Below are 22,256 nucleotides of genomic sequence, written 5' to 3' on the forward strand. Positions count from 1 at the left end.
CCACCCTGGAAATACACAGGGCTTAATAGGTCCTCACTTCAGTTCACGTAAACACGTTAATTACATCTTTAATGCCTTCACGTGGAAACCCTCAGCATTAAATTACACCTTAATGGGAATGCTGAATTATCCACAGACCTTGGAACATGTTGAAGGACTAATATATTTATAGTTTCTCAAAGCAGGAATTTATAAATACCATTCCCTTACCAAAGTCTTCCCAGGCCCTGGAGCTCCTGACAGGTAGTATTTATGCTACAGAAAAAGCTGAAAATTCACACCCTCTTCCTCGCCAGACACACACACACACACACACACACACACACACACACACACACACACACACAAAATCCGTCATGTCTCCTGTTGGCTGGCGTAAATGTTCAGCTATCATGGGAGGTAGGGGAAAGGGCAGAGGCTGGATGTGTGTAGGAGAATTTTAGACAAACATCTATTATGCATCTACTATGTGTCAGGCACTGTGTTAGATGCTGAGGATACAAATACAAAAGTGAGGCAGACTTGCCCTCAAGGAGCTTGTATTCTACCTGAGATGCAGGTTCATTTTTTTTAACTTTGAGGATGAACTGGGTCCTCATACAAGACTTTGAACCTCTCTAATGAGCCTTTCTTGTGCATCAACATGACTCATATGAAATATGTTTTATATGGTTGCACATACATAACCTATATCAAATTGCTTATCATCTTAGGGAGGGGAGAGGTGAGGGAGGGAGAAAATTTGGAACTCAAAAAAAATTTTAAGTGAATGCTAAAAATTGTCTTTGTATGTAATTAGGAAAAATAAAATACAATTTTTTAAAAAGTATAGTGCATTATAGTTATCTGTGTTTATGTCTTTTCCCCATCCTAGACCCTGAGCACCATGGAGGGCAAGGACCCTGTCTTAGGTAAACTATGTATGGCTTCCAAAGCCTAGCACAGAGCTTTTCAGGGCAGCAGATGTTTAATGAATATTTTCTTAATTGCATTGGTTGAATTCAATTGGGTATCTACTGTTTGAGTGGAAGGCCTGGCTATAATGTGGTCAGCCCAACAAACAGGCAAGATGCCTTATGTGGTTTTTTCCTACCACCTCCCTTTGCACCCCTCCTCCAAACAGCATCACCCCACCTCTATCCTGGTCAGGTGTGAGACTTCCCATTTTAAGGGTCTGCAGCTACAGATAGGGTAGTATTTACTGAAAGGTGAGCAGAAAACTTGGCACAGCCATGTTTGCCTTTTGAAGAGTGTTCTTGCTCTGTGAAGGCGGAAAGGGGAAAGGTTCATAAGAATATCATCATTGTCCTGTGGAGATGAGACCTGAGCTGGCCTCTGCTTCCCACCCCACCAGGTGCCTCCTAGCCCAGTTCCTGTGCCCATTCAGATGGCAGGAAGCTTACTCTCTCCTTACTTTCACCCAATCCCGAGTCAGGAAGCTGTCTTACTCTGGGAGTACCACCAGAATCCTGGGGGCCGGGGGTGGGCACTTCCTTTAGATGGATTAAGGGTCTACTTTGGGGATTAAAAGAGCAACAAAAGGCTGATCTTCTGGCCTTTACAGACATACAGACAGATGTGTACATATTCACACATTCACACACAAAAACACAGGCATATATACTTCTACATATAAACATGCATACACATACACACACACACACACACACACACACACACACACACACCCCAGACATTTGTTAATGGTGCAGCTAGATTAGCTGAAGCAGTCAGGATAGACCTTGGTAGAAATCCTCTTTCCTCTAAGACAAGCCTAGTTCAGATGCTAACCCAAAAATGTTTACCTGCTATCCGTTGGATGGTGGGTTTACAAGGTAGATGGTCCTGAGTCCTTTTGATTGCTTCATACATCTCTTAGCCCCTCTTTGACTCCTCAGGGGTACAAGTAAGGGTCCCAAGTGTCTTACCCTCCAAAAATGGTAGTTGACCTTTTAAGCAATTCCAGAAAGTCTATTTCCTTATTGAAAATAGGCCCAGGGGCAGCTAGGTGGCACAGTGAGTAGAGCACCAGTCCTGGAGTCAGGAGGACCCAAGTTCAAATCCAGCCTCAGACACTTGACACACTCACTAGCTGTGTGACCTTGGGCAAGTCACTTAACCCCAATTGCCCTGCCTTCCTCCCTCAAAAACAAAAAGAAAATAGGCCCAAGAAAGGGGAGGCCATTCCATGAGCCACTGGTTTCCCTCTCCCACTAACTCCAGATCCACCCACTCACACTCACCAGTGACATTTTCCAAGAGAAATGGAAGTAGCTGTACCAAGTATGCAGGGATTTCAGACATGGGTCAGGACTATAATGAGAGCCTGCCCAGACCCTCCTTCCCTTGCTTTCCCTAAATCTTTCTCTCTCTCCCATTTCTGTCTTTTTCCATTTCTCTCCTTCCCTCCTTTCCCTCCCCACCTCTTCTCTTCTAACCATTCCTCACTTCATCTCTCCTTCTCCATCCCTATGTCTCCCTTTCTTTCTCCTTCCTGTTTTTATCCCTCCCTCTACTCCCTCACCCCTTCTCCTTTATCTTTTGTTGAGCAGAGAATACACTGTTTGGGGACAAGGTGAGAGTAGGGGACAAAAATGCTTTGTAGGTATGATGGCTTCAGCTTCCCCCAGCCCTGCCTCACACACACACACACACAAAAGCCAACCACTCAATTTGGCCCAAGTTTTAGCCTGTTGTGCTCATAGATTCCAACTCCTTTGATCATCAGTTTAAGCCAGGCATTAGCCGAGTGTGATTTGCTCAAAGCCGAGGGAGGAAAGGGGAGGAGGGAGAGAGAGAGGGAGGGTGAGGTACAGAGAACCAGTGAACCGTGGAGTCAGCTGATGCCTCCTGCAAAGAGAATCCAGGCATCTCAGATGCCATTTTTGTCTTATATCATGGGGATATTGTCTCTCCCGTGCTGTACTATGATGCCAATTTCATGTCCAGCCAGAGCTTTATAAATTCCAGGTCAGGCAGCACTGTGTAGGCTAGAAATAGAAATGACCAGGAGACCTTCCCAGCAGAACCAGCTCCCATGAGCTGACTAGAGTTAGTGCTGTCCAGTGAGGGGTGATGTCCTCCTTGCCACCAGGTGCATCTCAAAACTGGGACAGATGCCAGTCAAGCGTTGATGGCATTGGCCACATCAGTGAAAACCAGCCGGCTGGGTCTCTGCATCGGGCCCTGGTTTGTCAGCAGAATCTGTGAGGAAGCAGCAAGTTGAAGGATGTCAGAGAATGAAGGAAAGACCTTAAAGACCACTCAGGCCAAACCCAACATGTTGCAGAAGGGGATGCTTGAGTCCTAGAGCAGGAAAGAGACTTTCCCAAGGCTACAGGAGTGAGTTCATCATAGAGCCTGCACACAAAGTCCTTGGGAGAGTGGCTAAACGATATGGCCAATGAATGGAATAAAATGTTACTGTAACTAAGAAATAATGAATACAGAGAAGCACGGGAGGGCTTCTACTAACTGATACAAAGTAAAGTAAATAGAACCAGGCAATATACAGGATGATAACATGTGAATGGAAAGAAAAGCAACAGCAAAAAATGAGACTCGGTGTTAAGAAATTCCAAGTTTAGCCCTAACAAAGAGACAGGAGGACAAATTCCTTTACTTTCTTGCAAGGGGTGAGGGAATATGGGTATAGAACACTACGGCTGAGGTAGAACTTGGTGAATGTTTGGCTAATTTTATTGGCTGCCTTTTCCCTCTTTTATTCTTTGTGTAGCAGGATTGCTCCCTGGGAGAAGAAGAAAAGCTCTCTCCAGATATACATACATACATATATACATACACACATATATATGTATATACACACACACACATATATAATCTTTTCTATCCGTATATGTTATAATTTATTTTTATATATGTCCGTAGCTATATAATATTTTATATCTATGATTATATATGTATGTGATGTGTGTATGTATGTATATACATGTATATACATACATACATACATACATACACACTTGTGTGTATGGGGTTTTTTTAGAACCAAGATTGAGTTTCTCTCCTATCATCCCACAACCTCCAGTCCCGAGATGGGCACACAATAGGTATACATAATTGCACAATAAGTGAACACTACACTATCTTTCCAGTCCTGTCTCCTGTTACCTTCATCCATGTCCTCCTGATTTCAGACAAACAGGATTATCCATCGCCCTGGAACGTGGCCTGTGCTTTCCATACTCTGTACGCTGGACTATTGTGTCCCCTATGTCTGTAACATTCTCTTTTTCCCTTTTTGCCTGAATTCCAACCCACCCTCTAAAAATAATGACAATTATAATAATTGGAGCATAACATAACAAAGCTAACAATTGTTGGTTTAGACGGAGAGAGCATAGAGAGACAGACAGAGACAGAGAGACCGGCAGACACAGAGAGACAGAGAGAGCACACACAGAGAGACAGACACACACAGAGAGACCGGCAGACACAGAGAGACCGGCAGACACAGAGACAGAAAGATACAGAGAGACAGAGAGATACAGAGAGACAGAGAGAGCACACACAGAGAGACAGAGAGACAGAGAGACAGACACACACAGAGAGACAGAGAGAGCACACACAGAGAGACAGAAAGACACAGAGAGACAGAGAGAACACACACAGAGAGACAGAGAGAACATAGAGAGACAGACAGACACAGAGAGACCGGCAGACACACAGAGACAGAGAGACAGACACACACACAGAGACAGACACACACAGAGAGACAGAGAGAGCACACACAGAGAGACAGACACACACACAGAGACCGGCAGACACACAGAGACAGAAAGATACAGAGAGACAGAGAGAGCACACACAGAGAGACAGAGAGAACATAGAGAGACAGACACACACAGAGAGACAGACACACACACAGAGACAGACAGACACACAGAGACAGACAGAGACAGAGAGAGCACACACAGAGAGACAGACAGACACACAGAGACAGAAAGATACAGAGAGACAGAGAGAGCACACACAGAGAGACAGAGAGAACATAGAGAGACAGACACACACAGAGAGACCGGCAGACACACAGAGACAGAAAGATACAGAGAGACCGCAGACACACAGAGACAGAGAGACAGACACACACACAGAGACAGACACACACAGAGAGACAGAGAGAGCACACACAGAGAGACAGACACACACACAGAGACAGACAGACACACAGAGACAGACAGACACACAGAGACAGAAAGACACAGAGAGACAGAGAGAACACACACAGAGAGACCGGCAGACACAGAGTCAGACAGAGACAGAGAGAACACACACAGAGAGACAGACAGAGACAGAGAGAACACACACAGAGAGACAGACACACACAGAGAGACAGACACACACAGAGAGACAGACAGACACACAGAGACAGAAAGATACAGAGAGACAGAGAGAGCACACACAGAGAGACCGGCAGACACAGAGACAGAAAGATACAGAGAGACAGAGAGATACAGAGAGACAGAGAGAGAGAACACACACAGAGAGACAGACAGACACAGAGAGACAGAGAGAGCACACACAGAGAGACAGAGAGACACACAGAGAGACAGACAGACACAGAGAGACAGAGAGAGCACACACAGAGAGACAGACACACACACAGAGACCGGCAGACACACAGAGACAGAAAGATACAGAGAGACAGAGAGAGCACACACAGAAAGACAGACAGACACAGAGAGACCGGCAGACACACAGAGACAGAAAGATACAGAGAGACAGAGAGATACAGAGAGACAGAGAGAGAGAACACACACAGAGAGACCGGCAGACACAGAGAGACCGGCAGACACAGAGACAGAAAGATACAGAGAGACAGAGAGATACAGAGAGACAGAGAGAGAGAACACACACAGAGAGACAGACAGACACAGAGAGACCGGCAGACACACAGAGACAGAAAGATACAGAGAGACAGAGAGAGCACACACAGAGAGACAGACAGACACAGAGAGACAGAGAGAGCACACACACAGAGACAGAGAGACACACAGAGAGACAGACAGACACAGAAAGACAGAGAGAGCACACACAGAGAGACAGACACACACACAGAGACAGACAGACACATAGAGACAGACAGACACAGAGAGACAGAGAGAACACACACACACACAGAGACAGACAGAGAGAACACACACAGAGAGACAGACAGAGACAGAGAGAACACACACAGAGAGAGACACACACACAGAGACAGAAAGACACAGAGAGACACACAGAGAGAGAGACAGAGAGAACACATACAGAGAGACAGAGACAGAGCCAGGGAGACAGAATTCTGTACCTTGTTCTGAGAGGCTTGTGCTGAAGCTGCATCTCTCCCATGCTCCAACAACTCCTGTTCTAGTTCATCTTGCTCCTCCGTGGGGTCAAAGTTATACATGGGCATAAGCTGGTGACGAAGCTTCTCCAGCCTGAAAGCAGAGGGTGGGATAGAATGTGAATTTCCCTCTCCTCTGCCCCCCATCTGGTGCCAGTGAAGGCCTCACTCTGCACACAGTGGGTGCTGAATGCTTTATTAAGTGGCCTAAGACTTAGCCTGGCTAATGGGTATAATGGGGGAGGCAATAGCTGCTGGTAGGGAGAGACAAGTGCAGGCCTTCCTTTCTCATCGCCCCCCCCCCACCTTTGTTGGGTGCTGGATTTAGAGTTAACAGGTCTAACTTAGAATCACACCTCTGCTTATCAGCTGAGTGACCTTGGACAAATCACTTCAGCTTTCTAGGCCTGTTTCTGGTTTGAACAGATGACCTCTAAAGTTCCTTCCATCTCTAGGACCTATGAACATGTACCCATAGACTGATACCTTCATCTCTCTGTCACCCATTTTTTAGCGAGTTACTCAAAGGGTTGGCAGGTTCTCTGAGGGCAGGGCTTCCTATGACATGTTTCATTCACCTTTAAGGCCTTCCCATGCGTGCTCAGGACCAGGCCCCACAGCCTATAGGTACTCCATACTGATTGACTACAAAATATGCCAGGGACTATATCCCTGATTGAGTCTTATGGGCTGTCCACTCTGCCTTACTTGTGAATGGAGGTGAGCATACATGAACCAAAGGAGCAGATATTAATCATAAGTATCTATGTTTGATTTTGGAATTCATAGAATATGAGACTGTTAGAGTTAACAAGGACCTTAAAACACAGGATGTCAGCAGCAGCAGAAGAGATCTTAGAACACAGAATGGATAATGTCAGCTCAGGAAAGGACCTTAGAATATAGAACGTCAGGAAAAGACGTTAGACCATAGAACACAGAATGTCAGAGCTGGGATAGACAGTAGACCAGCAGTCATATCTCTTGACTCCCACTCTGGGCAACGCCAGCTCACATCCCTCTGCAAAAAGGGACCTTACAGATCATCCTGGATTTTTTTTTCAAATAGGGAAACTAAAGCCCAATAAGAAAGGAGCTGTCCAAGGTCACACAGTAAGCTGATGGCAAAGTCAAAATTAGAACCGAAGTGTCTGGAATTCCAGTTTGAATTCTCTGTCACCACTGTCACTAACTAGCCATGTGACCTTGGGTAACTATGAGTGTTCAATTTCCCACCCCACCCCCAGCAGTAAATAGCAAGATTTATCCACCTACCTTTGGTGTTTGACGTATATTAATGTGAATGGGAACAAAAGCAACTGCCTTTTCAAAAACTTATTTTCAGGGGATCACTTAGCTGAGATGTGAGGCAGCAAAGGTGAAGGTATTGATTTCCAAGGCAGATCTGTCCTGACTTGAGGCCAAGAGACCCAGGACATGGTTGCAATGAGAACAGGGGCCTGGTGAAGGATGACATGGAGCTATGCCACCCTGTGGGTATGGAGGAGGTGAGGAGTAGCTTGGGGTAGGAGCCTCGAAGCTCACCTGCTTTCCATAAGCACAAGGGGAAGAATAATCCTACTTGGCATTTATATAGCACATTAACGTTTGAAAAGTTTACATATGTTGTCTCATTTGAACCTCACAATAACCCGGGGGTGGTGGTGGTAGTGGTGGTATTACTATCTCCATTTTACAGATGTGGAAACTGAGACAGGTTAGATGATTTGCCCAAGGTCACACAGCCAGTCTGAGGCTGGATTTGATTCCAGGTCTAGCACTCTCTCCACTGTGCCACCCACATTGACCACTGAGGTCAAAGTGAGAATCACCATTTTAATTTTAATATCTCCCCTTGCCACTAGGCACGGTCTAACTCTATGATTTAAAAAACAGCTGAGTTATGTCAAGGCAGAGTGAGTGGAATGAGTACCATTCTTCCAGTCCAAAGACCTGAGTTCAATTCCTGACTCTTATACATTATCCCTAGCAGACTCCTCAAGGTCAGGGAATATATTAGTTTTCATCTTTTTTTTTTCTTAATCTCCCAGCTAGAGGTGGGACAATGGGCAGATTGCTTAATCTCTCTGTGCCTCAGTTTCCTATCTGCAAAATGGATATGATAATAACTGTACCTGTGAAGAAACTTAAAGGGCTAAGACAGGCAATGGAGCCTAGTAGATAGGGGGACAACTTCAGATCAGGAAGGTCTGGGTTCAAGTCCTACTGATAACACAGCAGTTGTGTGATCCTGAGCAAGCTATTCAACCTCTCTGTACCCAAGGCAGTTGCCTAAAGCTGTACTTCTATAAATACAAATTCCAGAGAAGGTATCTGTCTTCATTGATAAAAGGGAATTTCCTATACCAATGAAATCACAGGTTTGAACCGAAGCAGGTGGTGGGGGAGGGTAGAGAAATGAGGGTGAGTATTGTTCTCCAAAGGATTCACTGGGGACCTGGGGAAATGTGTTCCCCCCAGCTTTATAACCATGTCCTAGGAGCAGGGATCTGATCCAACACCTCAGCCCAAGACCTATGTGTGTGTGTGTGTGTGTGTGTATGACTGTGTATGTATATGAGTGTGTATGTGCATGAATGCATATGTGTATGTCTGTGTATGAATGTGTGTGTGTGTGTGTGTGTGTGTGTGTGTGTACGTGTGCATGTCCGTGTGTTTCTTCCTTCTCTGCCCTCGGTTGTTTCCCTGTGTCTCCCCCTCTTTGCTCTGCTCCTGGGACTGAAAGCCTGGAAAAAACATGAGGGGATTACCTCTTCCTTTTCCTGATGTATAGAACCTAGGAGGGAAGGAGAGACAAAGTTATTGCAGGGTGGGTAAACCCTCCCTAAGCAAGGGGAGGGAAGAGGAGGTGAGGCTGTGAGCCAAGCATTTGGTAATATAGGCATCTTGGGGAGGGCAGGTGCCATAGATTGACAGGAAAGAATAACCAACATATAGAACCAGGAAACCTGAACAAGGCTTTATTAGCTGTGTGATCCTGTGGAAACGGGAGCTTCAGTTTTCACTTTTGTAAAATGAGGATAACAATACTCTCACTACTGATCTCACAGAATTGTAGGGAAAAGTTCTTTGCAAGCATTAAAGTGATATGGCCATGTAACTTATTATTATCCCTAGCAGATTTTATGGGGACAGCTAGGTGGCGCCATAGTGCATAGATCACCAGGCCTGGAGTCAGGAAGATTCATCTTCCTGAGTTCAAATCTGACCTCAGACACTTACTAGTTGTGTGACTGTGGGCAAGCCACTTAATCCTATTCGCCTCAGTTTCTTCATCTGTAAAATGAGCTGGACAAGCAAATGACAAACCACTCCAGCATCTCTGCCAAGAAAATGCTAAATGGGGTCACGAAGAGTCGGAAGTGACTGAACACAAGATGTTAAGCTCCATGAGGGCAGGGATCTATCATTTTTGTTCACCTCTATATGTATCCAGTGGGACTTTCAGAAATGTTTGTGGAATTAAATTAATAGGATTTCATTTCCTAGTTAACACAGTGCCCCTACGCCTCACATTTTAGTAGATCACAGGTGAGCGTATCAGGGGCTAAGCCTTGTCAGGGTCCTTAGCAAAGCTGAGGAAAGGGGCGCCAGCTTTGCCCACCTGCAGCACACAAACTTCCACTTGCCTACTTTTGTCTACCTGACACCTTCCCCAAACATTATCCTGGGGTGGGGTAGTGAGACTAGTAATCCCTAGAATTTGTAAACGTTCCCCTAAAGGGAGGGGAACAACTTGCACGAGGTCCCCTTCTTTGAGTGAAACTTGTATCTTGTACGCTATGCCTTCTTCCAGACTGGGGCCAGGGGTGTGGGGAGGTCTAGGAGGGCAAAGGCTATTTTTCTTCAGACCATTAGGGCACTGCCCTGTCTCTTATTCACACTAGGGACTCCCTAAGGGTGTGGTTTCTATGTCCTCCACTAGGGATTCCCTGAGGGCTGGGACCTGATCTCTCCCTTTTTCATGAGTTCCCTGAAGACAGAGGCTGTCTTCCCACTTCAAGGTGATGGGGGGGGGGGGGGGGGGTTGCTCCCTGAGGACAGGGAAAGCATGTCCTCCTCATCCCAGGGGCTCCCTGAGGTTAGGGGCTGAGGTTCCCCTTCAGGCCAGGGGCACTTTGAGGATAAAGGCTGGATGTCGCACTTAGACCAAGGGCTCCCTGAGGACAGGGCAATGTGTCCCCCTTGGACCAAGAGCTTCCTGAAGAAAGAGATTGAATGACCCACTCAGACCAGGACTCCCTTAGTGCAGGGGCCAACTTTCATTCAGAGTAAGGACTCCTTTCTCTTCTCCCTCTGTAGAGGACAAGCAAGCCCTTACCGTTACGGGAATAATAGAGGGAAAGGGAATTTTTCTGGGACAAAAGTAAGGCTCTGTAAACAGTGGCCATTTTGGCTCTTAGGGGCAGAAGGAAGGGGAAAGTTTGTTATTTGGTTTGTGAGCTAGGGATAAAACTGACAAATAGGTTTTCAAGGCACCTCCCCTCTTAGACACAAACAACCCCAAGGCAAATGAAATTCTTTCAATTCAAAAAGATGCTCCAAGCTGGAGGCCTGGCACTCTGCTTTGGCCCACGCCCCAATCTCTAAGAATTTATAACCTAAGGGAGAATCGCAAAAACAGATACCTGGGAGAGTGAGAAAAATGCCTGGGAGAGGATCAGACAAAGCCTCCCCAGACTTTTCGAGGAAGGCAAGGCCCCTTTCACCTAGTGGGAGGGGCGGGAGAGCCAAGGTTTCCTGGAAGAGGCAGCTGCTAAGGTGAGCGGGAAGGGAGCCAGAGCTCGAGTGAGATAACCACGAGGCAGGGGCATCTCCACTCTCATGAAGGCAATAGGCATGTGCAGGAGTGGGGGGGATGGGGGCATCCTGAGGGTCCTTTCCCTGGAAATAAGGACATAAGCATTTATTAAGCACCTACACTATGGTAAGCCCTTTACAAATATTATCTGATTTGACCCTCACAACAACTCTAGGAATAGGTGCTATCATTATCCCCATTTACAGTTGAAGAAACTGAGGCAGGCTGAGATTAAGTGACTTGCCCAGGGTCATACAACTAGTAAGGATAGTAAGTGTCTGAGGCCAGATTTGAACTCAGATCTTTCTGGCTCCAGGCTCAGCACTCCATCCAATGAGTCACCTTACTGCCTTGGAGAAGGAGCAGTCAAAGCCAGGAACTTGGCTCACTCTCCTAGCAACCAGCCTCCCAACTCAGGACACTTCATGCATTTGTCAAGTAATAGAGCATAATTTTATGTATTTGTGTCTTATCCTCCTACTACACTGGAAACTATAGAAGACTTGTTATCTCCACAGTGTCTGACACAGGGATTTGCACACAGTAGGCGCTTTGAAAATATCTGTCAAATTGAGTTGAAAACCTATAGGTTAGGATATGAGGGGAGAGATTTTCAGAGCTAGAGGAAATCCTAGAAATCAAAAAAAAACTAATTCATTCCTGAATTTTGAAGGGGAAAACAAAGCCCAGAAAGAGGAAGGGTCTCACCCAAAGTCAGTGGAGTGAGAGTCTCCCTTTTACAATCCCTTAATTGAGAAAAATTTAGGAACACATTCCTAGGAGCCCTCATCTACCTCCAGCATGTGATCCCACCAGCTTGGGCTGCCCTCTGGGTTGGAAAAAGTGACAACCTTTCTCTGCCAGCATGTTCTCCAGCCTTTATTCCAGCTGAGTTTACATCCCTATTTTTTTCTTTCTCTGGTTTGGTTTTGGGCTCAGCCTGGGCAAAGTATTTTAATTCTATCCCATAGGTTAGGGCCAAGAGAACTTGGAGGAGCTAAAGCTTCCCAGAAAGAAGGTGAGACCCCAAACTTCTGGGAGCTTCATCTAGTTTCCCTCTTTCTACAAATTGGAAAGCCTCAGTCAGTAGCATGGGGAAGACTTATAGTATATCAGAGCTGGAAGGACCCTCAGAGAGAATCTGGTCTAAACTACCCATTTTACAGGTAAGGAAATTGTGGCCCAGAAAGATAAAGTGATTTGCCAAGGGTCAATCGCAAGTCAGTGGGATTAGAACATAGAATATCTGGCTCTCAGTTTCTAAGCTGCCTCCCAGAAACTAGATGTATTTTTTGGCATTGGTTCAAAAAGCTCAACAGATACTTGTCATTCTCCCTGATGTTGAATCACGGGCCAACAAGGTCCTTGCAATTTTAAGGAATTATCATAAGTGCCAACTGAGCTGCCAAAATTAATGATGAGTATAATCAGGGTATCTCCCTGCCTGCTTCGGGGTCACAGAAAGGACACAGATCCAACCAGTCTTGGTGGTTGATGCCCATCAGGCATTATCCAAGGAAAGAGAGTCACCATGGGCTACCAAATAGAACCCTGACTAAGGGATGAGGAGTCCTAGCTCTGCCACTACTGGATGGTTGACTCTGAGCCAGTCCAAAGGGTCTGGCCCTCTTCAGGTCTCAGTTCCCTCTCCTGTAAAATGAGAGAAATTAGGCTCTTCCAGCTTTAATATCCTATGATCCTATGATGATTGCTAGGGTCTGGGATTCCGTGATTTGGAAGATAACAGGGTCCTACCTACTGCATGTCATGACTTTGCCTCTGGCAAAAACTCCCCTTTGGAGTCAAAGAATCTGGGTTCAGATCCTGGATCTTCCATTTACTATGGTGTGACAGATGTGAAAACACACTGATTACCTCCCTTCCCTGCCTCCATTTGTGGGTTTCCTTAAAATGAGGTAAGCCCATGTTGTCTGCCTTTTTCAGCCCTTGATCTCTTACCATTGCCATGGCCAAGCCAATCACCGTGATGATTCCAAAGGATAGTAACATTGTCCCCATGTTGGCCCCACTGCTGGCCACATCTGGAATTTTGGTGCTGTTAAAGCTGGTAGTTTCGGGACTGAGTGTGGCACTCTCTGAAGCAGCCCCATCCGTAGTGGTCCCCAGGTCAGGCTCTGGGGTGGGGACGCTGCTTCGGTACAAGTCCCGAGGGGAAGCCGGGCTGTAAGTCATCCCAATGTTCTGACCACGTCAGGTCCAGTCCTCCAACAACTGTCCCGAGCAGGACAGTCTTCCAAAGGTTTTAAGCAGATTGGGGTTTCCCCAGGGCTTTCCTGGGAGGGTTTGCCTCCAGCATCATATGCACAGGCTGCCCCAAACGTCTCCTAATGAAGAAGGAGCCTTGGCTTCTGAGCCCAGAGATGCCGAATGTCCAGAAACGCTGAAGCTGTGGAAAAAAACAAATAGGGTTGGGGGTGGGGGTGGAAGAAAGCTGAAATTTGAAGACAAGTGAAAAATCTATGAAATCTTTATTTTTAGAACATTCTTTACAGGATCCGAGGTCACTCTGTTCCCTTAATAATATTAACTAGATTGAACTGAATTTGCAATAAAAGGACCATGTTTAGTATAGTTGAGGATGTGAAAGCCTATTTTGTCTTTTGTTTTTATTCTCAATGTGTGGGAAAATTCTCTATAAGAGTCATCTTCATCAGGGCAGGGAAGGGACCTTTCAAAACTCTCAGAGGTTACGTCAGGGAAACACAAGTCAGGCGGAATCAAACCAAGTTATGCTTGGAATAGACTTCCTGCTTAACACCATCGCCTCCTTTTGGGGCCAAGATAAGGGGCCACCTTCTCCGGGAAGCCTTCCTCAGACTCTCCCAGATGAAAATAATCACTTCCTCCTCAAAGTTCTCATAGCACATTGCATGGAATGAATAAATAAAAAAACATTTATGTCGTGCCACAAACTAAGCTAAGTCCCAGAGAGTCAGACAGCAAAGCAAGACCATCCCTTCTCTTAGGAGTTCACATTCTAATAGGGACATATCCCTTGCCTTGCCCCTGTATTGGGGTTATCTGCTTCCTTGTTTTCCCCCTCCTCTTCCCTCCACCTCACTTTAGAATGTAAGCTCTTTGAGTGTAAGACTGGGTTGTATCTTTGTATCCCCAGAACCCGGCACCGGAGCTTTGTGCATAGTTGGGGCTTAATCAACGTTTATTGATTTGAAGTAGTTTGAGCTGAGCTGGAAAAAGACTTCTCAATTTTTATCTTAGGACCAGCCTAGCTAAGTATGGGTGAATTTGTCACCAGGAGGCTGGCTACCAGGTGAGGAAGTTTTTTGACACTGGCAACTCATGAAAACCATCTCTTAAGGTGTGAATCAAGCTGCAATATGCATTAGTGAAGGGACTGTCCCCACCAATGAAATTATAGAACTTTGAAGAAATTGGGGTCAGGTAGGTGGCCCTGGATAGAGCGCCTGAAAGACTCATCTTCCTGAGTTCAAATCCAGCCTCAGACACTTCCTAGTCATGTGACCCTGGGCAAGTCACTTAACCCTGTTTGCCTCAGTTTCCTCATCTGTAAAATGAACTGGAGAAGGAAATGGCAAACTACTCCAGTATCTTTGCCCAGAAAACCCCAGATGGGGTCACAGAGAGTTGGACACAACTGAATGACAACAGAAGAACTTGGGGAGAAACTATTTCCCTCATCTCACTGTTTCTTCCTCCAAGACCATTATAAAGGCTATGTTGATTGGTTTTGCTGACTTGCTTTTTTTTTAAGAGAGAGAGAAATTGATTTAATGGAGAATAATAACCATGTGGGCTTTATTCTTTAGTGGATGCCTTTTGTTTTTATATCATATTCATTTCTGAGTATATCTCTCCTTGCAGAGAGCCATTCATTCCTTGTAACAAAGGCCTCTTTCTTTTTTTTTTTTTAAGCTTTGTTCTAAGGAATGACTCAATGCATAAGGACAGAGGGAAGGATATTAAAAAATGAAGGCAATATAAAAGCTGAAGGCATTAATCAAAATATGATAGAATGTGTTTTTAAAAATCATATCAAGCAAAAAACCAGTAGCCTAGACTCAGCTATCCAGTTCTCTGCTTCTTGCCCAACAGACAAGACTCTATGGGTTGTATTATCTAGCTGGCTGCAGGTAAGAGGAAGTTTTAAATGCCTTCACTCAATAATCACAAAACAATTAAACTGGATATCTCAAAATTATAAAGAATAACCTTGGCCACAAAGATGAGATGGAAGGAGACTCTGCCCCTTCCTTTGCAGGGATAGGGGGCTGCAGATATGGAGCATTACATATAATGTCAGATTTGTTTTGGTACATTGATCAGTATTGCTGATTTTTTTCTCTTCTTTTTCATTCTTTTAAAAAAATTAAAATTTAAAATAATTCTTAAATTTACATTATTTAAATTTAAAATTTTTTGTTATAAGGGATCTCTGGGAGGCAGAAGGGGAGGGTGGATATGGGGGGAAATCTAGGCAATGTGAAAACAAAAGATATCAACAAAAATCCATTTAAAAATATAATTCTTCACATCCTTCATATTTGAGAGCTAATGAGGTAGGGAGGAATGACAAAGGGTAGGCATCCCACTACTTTTAGCAGAGGCTAACCATCCCACTCCCATTAGGGTACGATATAGGCCTGTGGACAAAACCATTCCCCTCCTTCATTTCTCTGTTTCTTGATTTCTCACAGAGAAATGATACACAAGACAGCATCCAGGATCAGCCTCATAGTACCAGAATTAGAGTCACAGCTGGATTGGGCCTGAGCACTGAACTAGACCAGCCCCCTCACGTTATATTTAGGGAAATAGAAGCCTAGAGAATAGAAAGTGATTAAGACGAGAAGTCACTGCCCAAGGTTATACAATGAGTTAGTGATGTAGTCAGAGCTAGAACCCAGGTGTCCTGGTTCTCCGGGCTCTTTTCCAACACCCATCATCTCTTGCTCTGTAGTCCCAGTGACTTTTCCCCAACACAGGACTGTCTTTGCAGCAATGTACAGATTGTCTAGAATGGCTATGGAAGAGAAGAAATGGATTAGAGAGGAGTGAAACTGGAAGGACTATTAGGATAGGGATTACTTCTATTTTTGTCTTTGTACTCCCAGCACCTACTACACTGTGTGGCACATAGAAAGAGCATAATAAAGGCTTGGTGAATTGAATACTCTTATAACATGCCTCTGTTTTCATTGCCTTAAGTATGAAGTCATTACACTGTAAAAGGTTGGGAAACATTGATATGTTCCATAAAGAAAGAAGATCTTGGATTCAGAGGGTTTGTCAGAAAAGAGATTGGATGAATGAAATCTGATCAAATGAATGTGTCAAGAAAGGTCTTCAAAGTGAAAAGGTGGGGCATCTAAATGACTAGGGGACAAAAACTATCAACTCTTCATTATCCAAGGTCAGTAAGGTAACCCTATAATATGGAGAAGAGGAGACTTACTTACAGGAGACTTGATTACTGTCCCCAGGTATTTAAAAAGAATTATACTCTCTCTCCTTGGCTTTAGAGGTCCAAACCAGAAGCAACAAATGGGAAGGGCAGGAAGGGAGGTTTAGGTTCCATGTCAGGAAGGACTTCCTTTTAGAGCCAGATGCTGGGCTGCCTCCAGAGCTGGTGGCTTCTCCTTCATTGGAAGTCTCCAAGTGATGGTTGTCTGATTCCTTAAGGAGTATGTTTTAGAAGAGATGGGCATGGTTTGGACTAGATGGTTGCTGAAGCACCACCTCCCAGCTCAGAGCTAATGTGACTCTGAGGTGCCTTTCTGGGGTCCTGACCCTGACAAGCCTTCTGACCAATGGTTTGGGAAGGCTGAGATCTGACTCCTTCATGTCAACCTTCCTTAGCCCCTCATTCTGTCCTCTAAGCATCAACAAAGTGAAGACGGCCTGGTGAACTCTGCCTTGAACCCACACACCTCACACTGGCCTGCTCAGTTCCAGTCTGGGCCAACCAGGAATAACAACCATAACAAATAACTCTATTTTCTAGTGTCAAGATACTGGTTTGAATCCTGCCTCTTGTGTCCTTTACATTTTACAAATCACTTTCCTCCCAACAACTTTGTGAAGCCAGCAAACCCAAGTATGATTATACCCACTTTACAGGTAAGGAAATTGAGGCTCAGAGAGGGGGAGGGACTTGACTAAGGCTGGGAAGATGTAGGGTGGGAGGGACCTATTTAAAGGCCTCCACAATCTGGTGCCAACTTATCTTTCCAGACTTACATTCTATTGCTTCTTTTCACCACTCTTCTGTTCCTGCTAAACTGGCTTCTTATCTATTTCCTGGATGTAACCTTCCATCTATGATGGGCTATTAGCCCAACAGGCTATTCCTCAAGCTCGGAATGCTGCCCCTCCTCTCGGCTGCTTCTTACAGTCTTGGGCTTCCTTCATGGCTTAGCTCAGCAACCACTTTACCCTTATGTGAATCCCTCCTTCCCCTCCACCTAGCTGCTAGTGCTGCCTTCCTCCTCAAATCACTTTGTATTTATTTACCTGGGGAGAAGTTGTGTTCCTGGTAGAATGTAATCTCCTTGACGACAGGCTGTTTTTGGTCTTTGTTTCCCTATCACCTAGTGTAGCGACCGGTACATAGGAGGTACCTAATAAATGTTTGGGGGGGGGGGGTTGTTTGAAAAGTAAAACCATGTGTATTTGTAAAAGTTGGTATGGTATTTGCCTGCGAGAGCGAGTATATGTGAATGGGCACAGAAGACTCACAGGTCTCATCTGACCAAGTTTTAATGTCTTTTATCTGTGAGATGAGGATGACAATATCTGCCTTGCCTTGTGAAGATCCAGCTAGACACAATATGTGTGAGAGCACTCTCTGTACGATACCTACGTCTGAGTGCCACTGATTATTGCTGTCCTCCCCTCCACAGCTAGAGGGGGCCCTACAGGGCAACTCTGGTCCAACCTCTCCATTTTACAGATGAAGAAACTGGCAAGCTCTAAGAGAAGGGAAATGACCAGGTAGTAAATCACCAGAGCCAGGATTTGAACCCAGCTCCTCTGACTCCAAATACAGGGCTCTTTGAGTATCTATGTGTGCCCATAGGTTGTGAGAGTTTATTGCTCCTGCTTATGAGTGCAGGCATATATAAGCTGTGAGTGTGTGTGTCCCCCCTGCCAGTGGATGCATGTACCCCCATAGTGTAAATATGAGTGTATGTAATGAATGACAATTTGAAGGCGAGCGTGTGTGTGTGTGTGTGTGTGTGTGTGTGTGTGTGTGTGTGTGTGTGTACGTGGCACAAGAAAAACACTGATTCCACAAATGTGGTTTTTGGTCACTTGGAACACAATGTTCCTCGCAGTCCCACCTGCACTGTGACTCTGGCCTGCCATCTGTCATGCCTGGTTTTATCTGCAGTCCTTGGTACTAGCATGGATGGATATTTTCAGCAGTCCCTGACTCCCCAGTTCTGACTCTCCACCTCATGATCCCTGTTGTGGCTCTAAATAGGAGACCCTTAAGGGAGCTCCCAGACAAGCCAGCTCACTGATGACAGGTTGAGACCTCAGCCTCGGGGACACATTCTCTCCTCACTGTGTCCCTGGCTGTTCTTTGCTCTGGAGGGCAGGACTAGGGGCCATGGAAACCTGTTGCACATAGGCTGATTTCGGTTCCATAGAAAGAAAAAAAATCAATTGGAGTTGTCCAAAAGTTGGATGGGTTGCCCCAGGAGATGCCAGATCATTGGAAATCTTCAAACTGAGACTGGGTGAGTGCTCGTCAGAAACGTCATAGATACAATTACTGCCCAGTTAGAGGGTGAACCCAATGCCCTCCAAGGTCCCAATATCAAGTCTGATATTCAATGATTTGGTGAAGGTCTCTTCTCTCCTACCCCAGTCCTGCATCTTACCACCATTGATGACATGAGCCAGCCTCACCGTTCTACTCTCCTGAACTCTAACCCAGTAGGATTCCCTCTACAGCCCTTCTGGGTCTTCCTCTACCTTTCACTTGTACCGCCTTCAGGCAGAAAACTGGACCAACCTTGGGTCAAGGCCAACTCTTCAGACACAGCTTACTTAACTTGCTTCCCTCTATCCCCCTACTGTTGTTCAGTGTTGTCCAACTTTTCATGACTCCACTTGGGGTTTTCTTGGCAGAGATACTGGAGTGGTTTGCCATTTCCTTCTCCAGTTCATTTTCCAGTTGAGGAAATTGAGATAAACAGGGTGAAGTGACTTGCCCAGGGTCACATAGCTAGTGAGTGCCTGAGACCAGATTTGAACTCAGGAAGCTGAATCTTCCCGCCCCCAGGCCCAGCATTCTATACACTGCACCTCCTAGCTGCCCTCTTCCTCTACTGCTCTAGCTAAGGACCTACGGGGAGGGGTTGTGAGGGGAAGGTGAGGCTGCCAGTGACCAAGCTACTTTGATAGGCACGCGCACTATGACAAGTCCTTGAGATTTTAGATCCGGAAGAGACTGTCTTACTCAATCTGCTCCTTTTCCAGATGATGAGGCCCTGGATGGTCTAGTAGACTGCCCGAGGTAAGTGGTGGAGATGGGATATGAACCCAAGATTTCGGATTCCTAGTCCAGTCCTTGTTGATTCTACTACATTATGTGTTTTCTCCTACTCTATTCCTTTTCCTTCCCTCTCTGATCCACTCCTGCCTCCTACCTGGTTCTGGTCATCCCATCCCCCTTTCCTATCCCCCTTGCTGTCCCGCCCCCTCTCCTTCCTGTTCCTTCTAATTGTCCTCTCCTCCCTTCTCCAAACTCACCCCATTCTAATATTCTAAATGGAACAGCAACAGATCTAGGATTAGAGGGTCAGGGGATCTGGGCTCTTGCTGTGTGACCTCACATAAATTGCCTTACTTCTCTGGGCCTCATTCTTCTCAACCGTACAAGGTAATTCAGAGTACGTGCATTCCCTACCTCACAGGGGTGGTTATGCTGCCAGTAAGTTAGTGCTATTAATACTATTCCCCTCTCTGGTGAGGCCTCCAAAATGTGGGGGGGGGGGGGGACTAGATAGGTGATCTCAAAGGTCCCTCCCAACTCTAAAATCTGATGATTCTGTGCAATCCAATATAACAAACATTTAGCGCCTAAGGGTTTGAAGAGCACTGTGTCGGGTGTTGGGGGAGATGTATAATTTAGGGAAGACAATTTCTCCACTTCGAGCAGCTTATAAAAAACCAAGACTTGGGTCTGCCATTGACTCATTGTGGGACCAGGGGCAAGTCAAGTCACCTGACCAAGTCTCAATGTCTTTCATCTGTAGAATGGGGATGACATCTGCCTTGCCTTCTGAAGATTTAACTCGCCTTAATTTGTGAGAAAGTACTCTGTAAACTGTATACATCCCTGTGCCAATATAAGGTAATATATTATCTTATATGTGCCAATATGTGATAATATGGTCTTGTTCTTCCCTCCCCAGAATCCATCCCATGCCATCCCTGCCTTCCTTCCTGCCTCTCCCTCCCTTTCCAGGTTTCCCCTCCTCTTCCCCGTGCCAGCCCCCTTTCCTCTCAGCCTCCCCTCCTGCCCCCTCCCCTGGACCCACCCTCAACCTGCCGCCCTCTCCTCTTGCCTCGCCCTCCTGTGCCACCCTCAGCCCTGCCACCCTCTCTTCTTGCCTCCCCCTCCTGTGCCACCCACAGCCCTGCCAACCTCCCCGCCTGTCCCCCTCCCCTGGGTCCACCCCTTGCGCTCCCAGCCTCTCTCCTATTCTCCTTCTGTGTGCCTGCTCTCTGCCCACCCAGCCGCCCCTCCCGTCTTAAGGGCTTGAATAAAAAGGCTGGGATCAACACTCACTTGGTTTTCGTTTAAGTCACTCTCTTGCGGATTTCCAGCTGTTGGCTTCGGTCGGCGCAGGGCTGAGGAGCTGGTCCAGGAGCTGGGGATGTGAGAGCCCCCCGCCCACCGTTCCCCCCTTCCCGATCGGCTGCCTGCCCACTTGCCTGCCCGGCTGCCTGCCCGGCTGCCCTAGCTGCAAAGCCAGGTGCAGAGGAGCCCTGGCTGCCTCTGGGGGCTCCTTTGGGTACGGGGCAGCGAGGGGGCAGCAGGTTAGGCGAAGGTGAGGGCTGCTGCCTTCCTACCAGCGGGCACCGACGAGGCTAGTGACCTCAGCAGACCAGGAGGCGCTGGCTCTGCAGAGGGCAGCCTGGCACCATGCCCCGGCCTGATGGGCTTGGCAGCGCCGATGCCAGGGCCTGAGCAGGCTCCAGTGAGGCCCGGGGAGCAGGCGCAGCTGTCAGCGCGTTTGTTTGCATTGTATTTTCCGAAATGCTTGGAGTACCTGGTCCCGCCTCCCCAGCTCGCAGATCTGGGCCCTCCCCCTCGCCTCCTGCCCTGCCTGGGGATTGGTGGCTGGACTGGACCGGGGCTGAGGATTGGTTCTTTCACCCGCCACTCTTTCGCTGCTCCTGCCCGGTGTTGTGCTCGCCAGGCAGAATCAGCACTGGATTTGTGTGGCAGGAGGAGCTGGCATTCCCTTATGGAAATGCTGGTGGGGAACCAGCAGGGCATGGGCTGACATCCACCAAATCACAGATCTGCCGGCCTGAGGGCTGGGGCTAATCTTAGAATCATAGCAGTGAGAGCTGAGAGGGCCCTTAGAGATCCTCTTATTCAGGCTCCTCATCTTACAGATGGGACACTGAGACTCCTGCCCAAGATTAGTTTATGTACCAATAACGTGACAGAGCAGAGATGCAAACCCAGATCCTGTGACTTAAATTCCAGTGCCTCTTTAGTCTAACCTCCCACCCCCACCCCCACTTTACCGAGAAAGAAGCTGACACCCAGAAAGGGGATGGGCAAAATCTCCTTAAGCACTTAGGACCATTAATCCTATTACACGCTAGTGAGCATCCTCCCCAAACCACAGTGAGTCAGTGGCAGAGCTGACCTTCCTTCTTGCAGGGCTCACTTGTTCAGCCCCCTCATTTTACAGAGAAGGAAAGTGAAGTCCAGAGAGGGGAAGGGACCTGACCAAGGTCACTCAGTGAGAGTGAGCCGCTGGGCAGAGCTAACCTAACTACTACAGAAGGCTTCTTCCCACTCCTCTTTATTACCAGAGCTCACCCCCTTTCTCT

At 46.6% G+C, this 22,256-nt stretch overlaps 1 protein-coding gene across 1 annotated transcript; it reads right to left on the reverse strand.

Moving 5' to 3' along the window:
• Positions 1-2,111: 2,111 nt before the first annotated feature.
• Positions 2,112-21,450, reverse strand: C9H3orf18 (chromosome 9 C3orf18 homolog). The gene is made up of 5 exons (XM_036738901.1): positions 20,974-21,450; positions 13,128-13,575; positions 9,118-9,143; positions 6,311-6,440; positions 2,112-3,204 (listed from the first exon to the last, which is right to left on the reverse strand). The coding sequence occupies exons 2-5, from the start codon at positions 13,359-13,361 to the stop codon at positions 3,124-3,126; spliced, it is 471 nt and encodes a 156-aa protein (XP_036594796.1). The 5' UTR covers positions 13,362-13,575; positions 20,974-21,450; the 3' UTR covers positions 2,112-3,123.
• Between the last annotated feature and the right edge of the window lie 806 nt (positions 21,451-22,256).

The sequence above is a fragment of the Trichosurus vulpecula genome, chromosome 9 (genome assembly GCF_011100635.1).
Source record: "Trichosurus vulpecula isolate mTriVul1 chromosome 9, mTriVul1.pri, whole genome shotgun sequence".
Lineage (NCBI taxonomy): Eukaryota > Metazoa > Chordata > Mammalia > Diprotodontia > Phalangeridae > Trichosurus > Trichosurus vulpecula.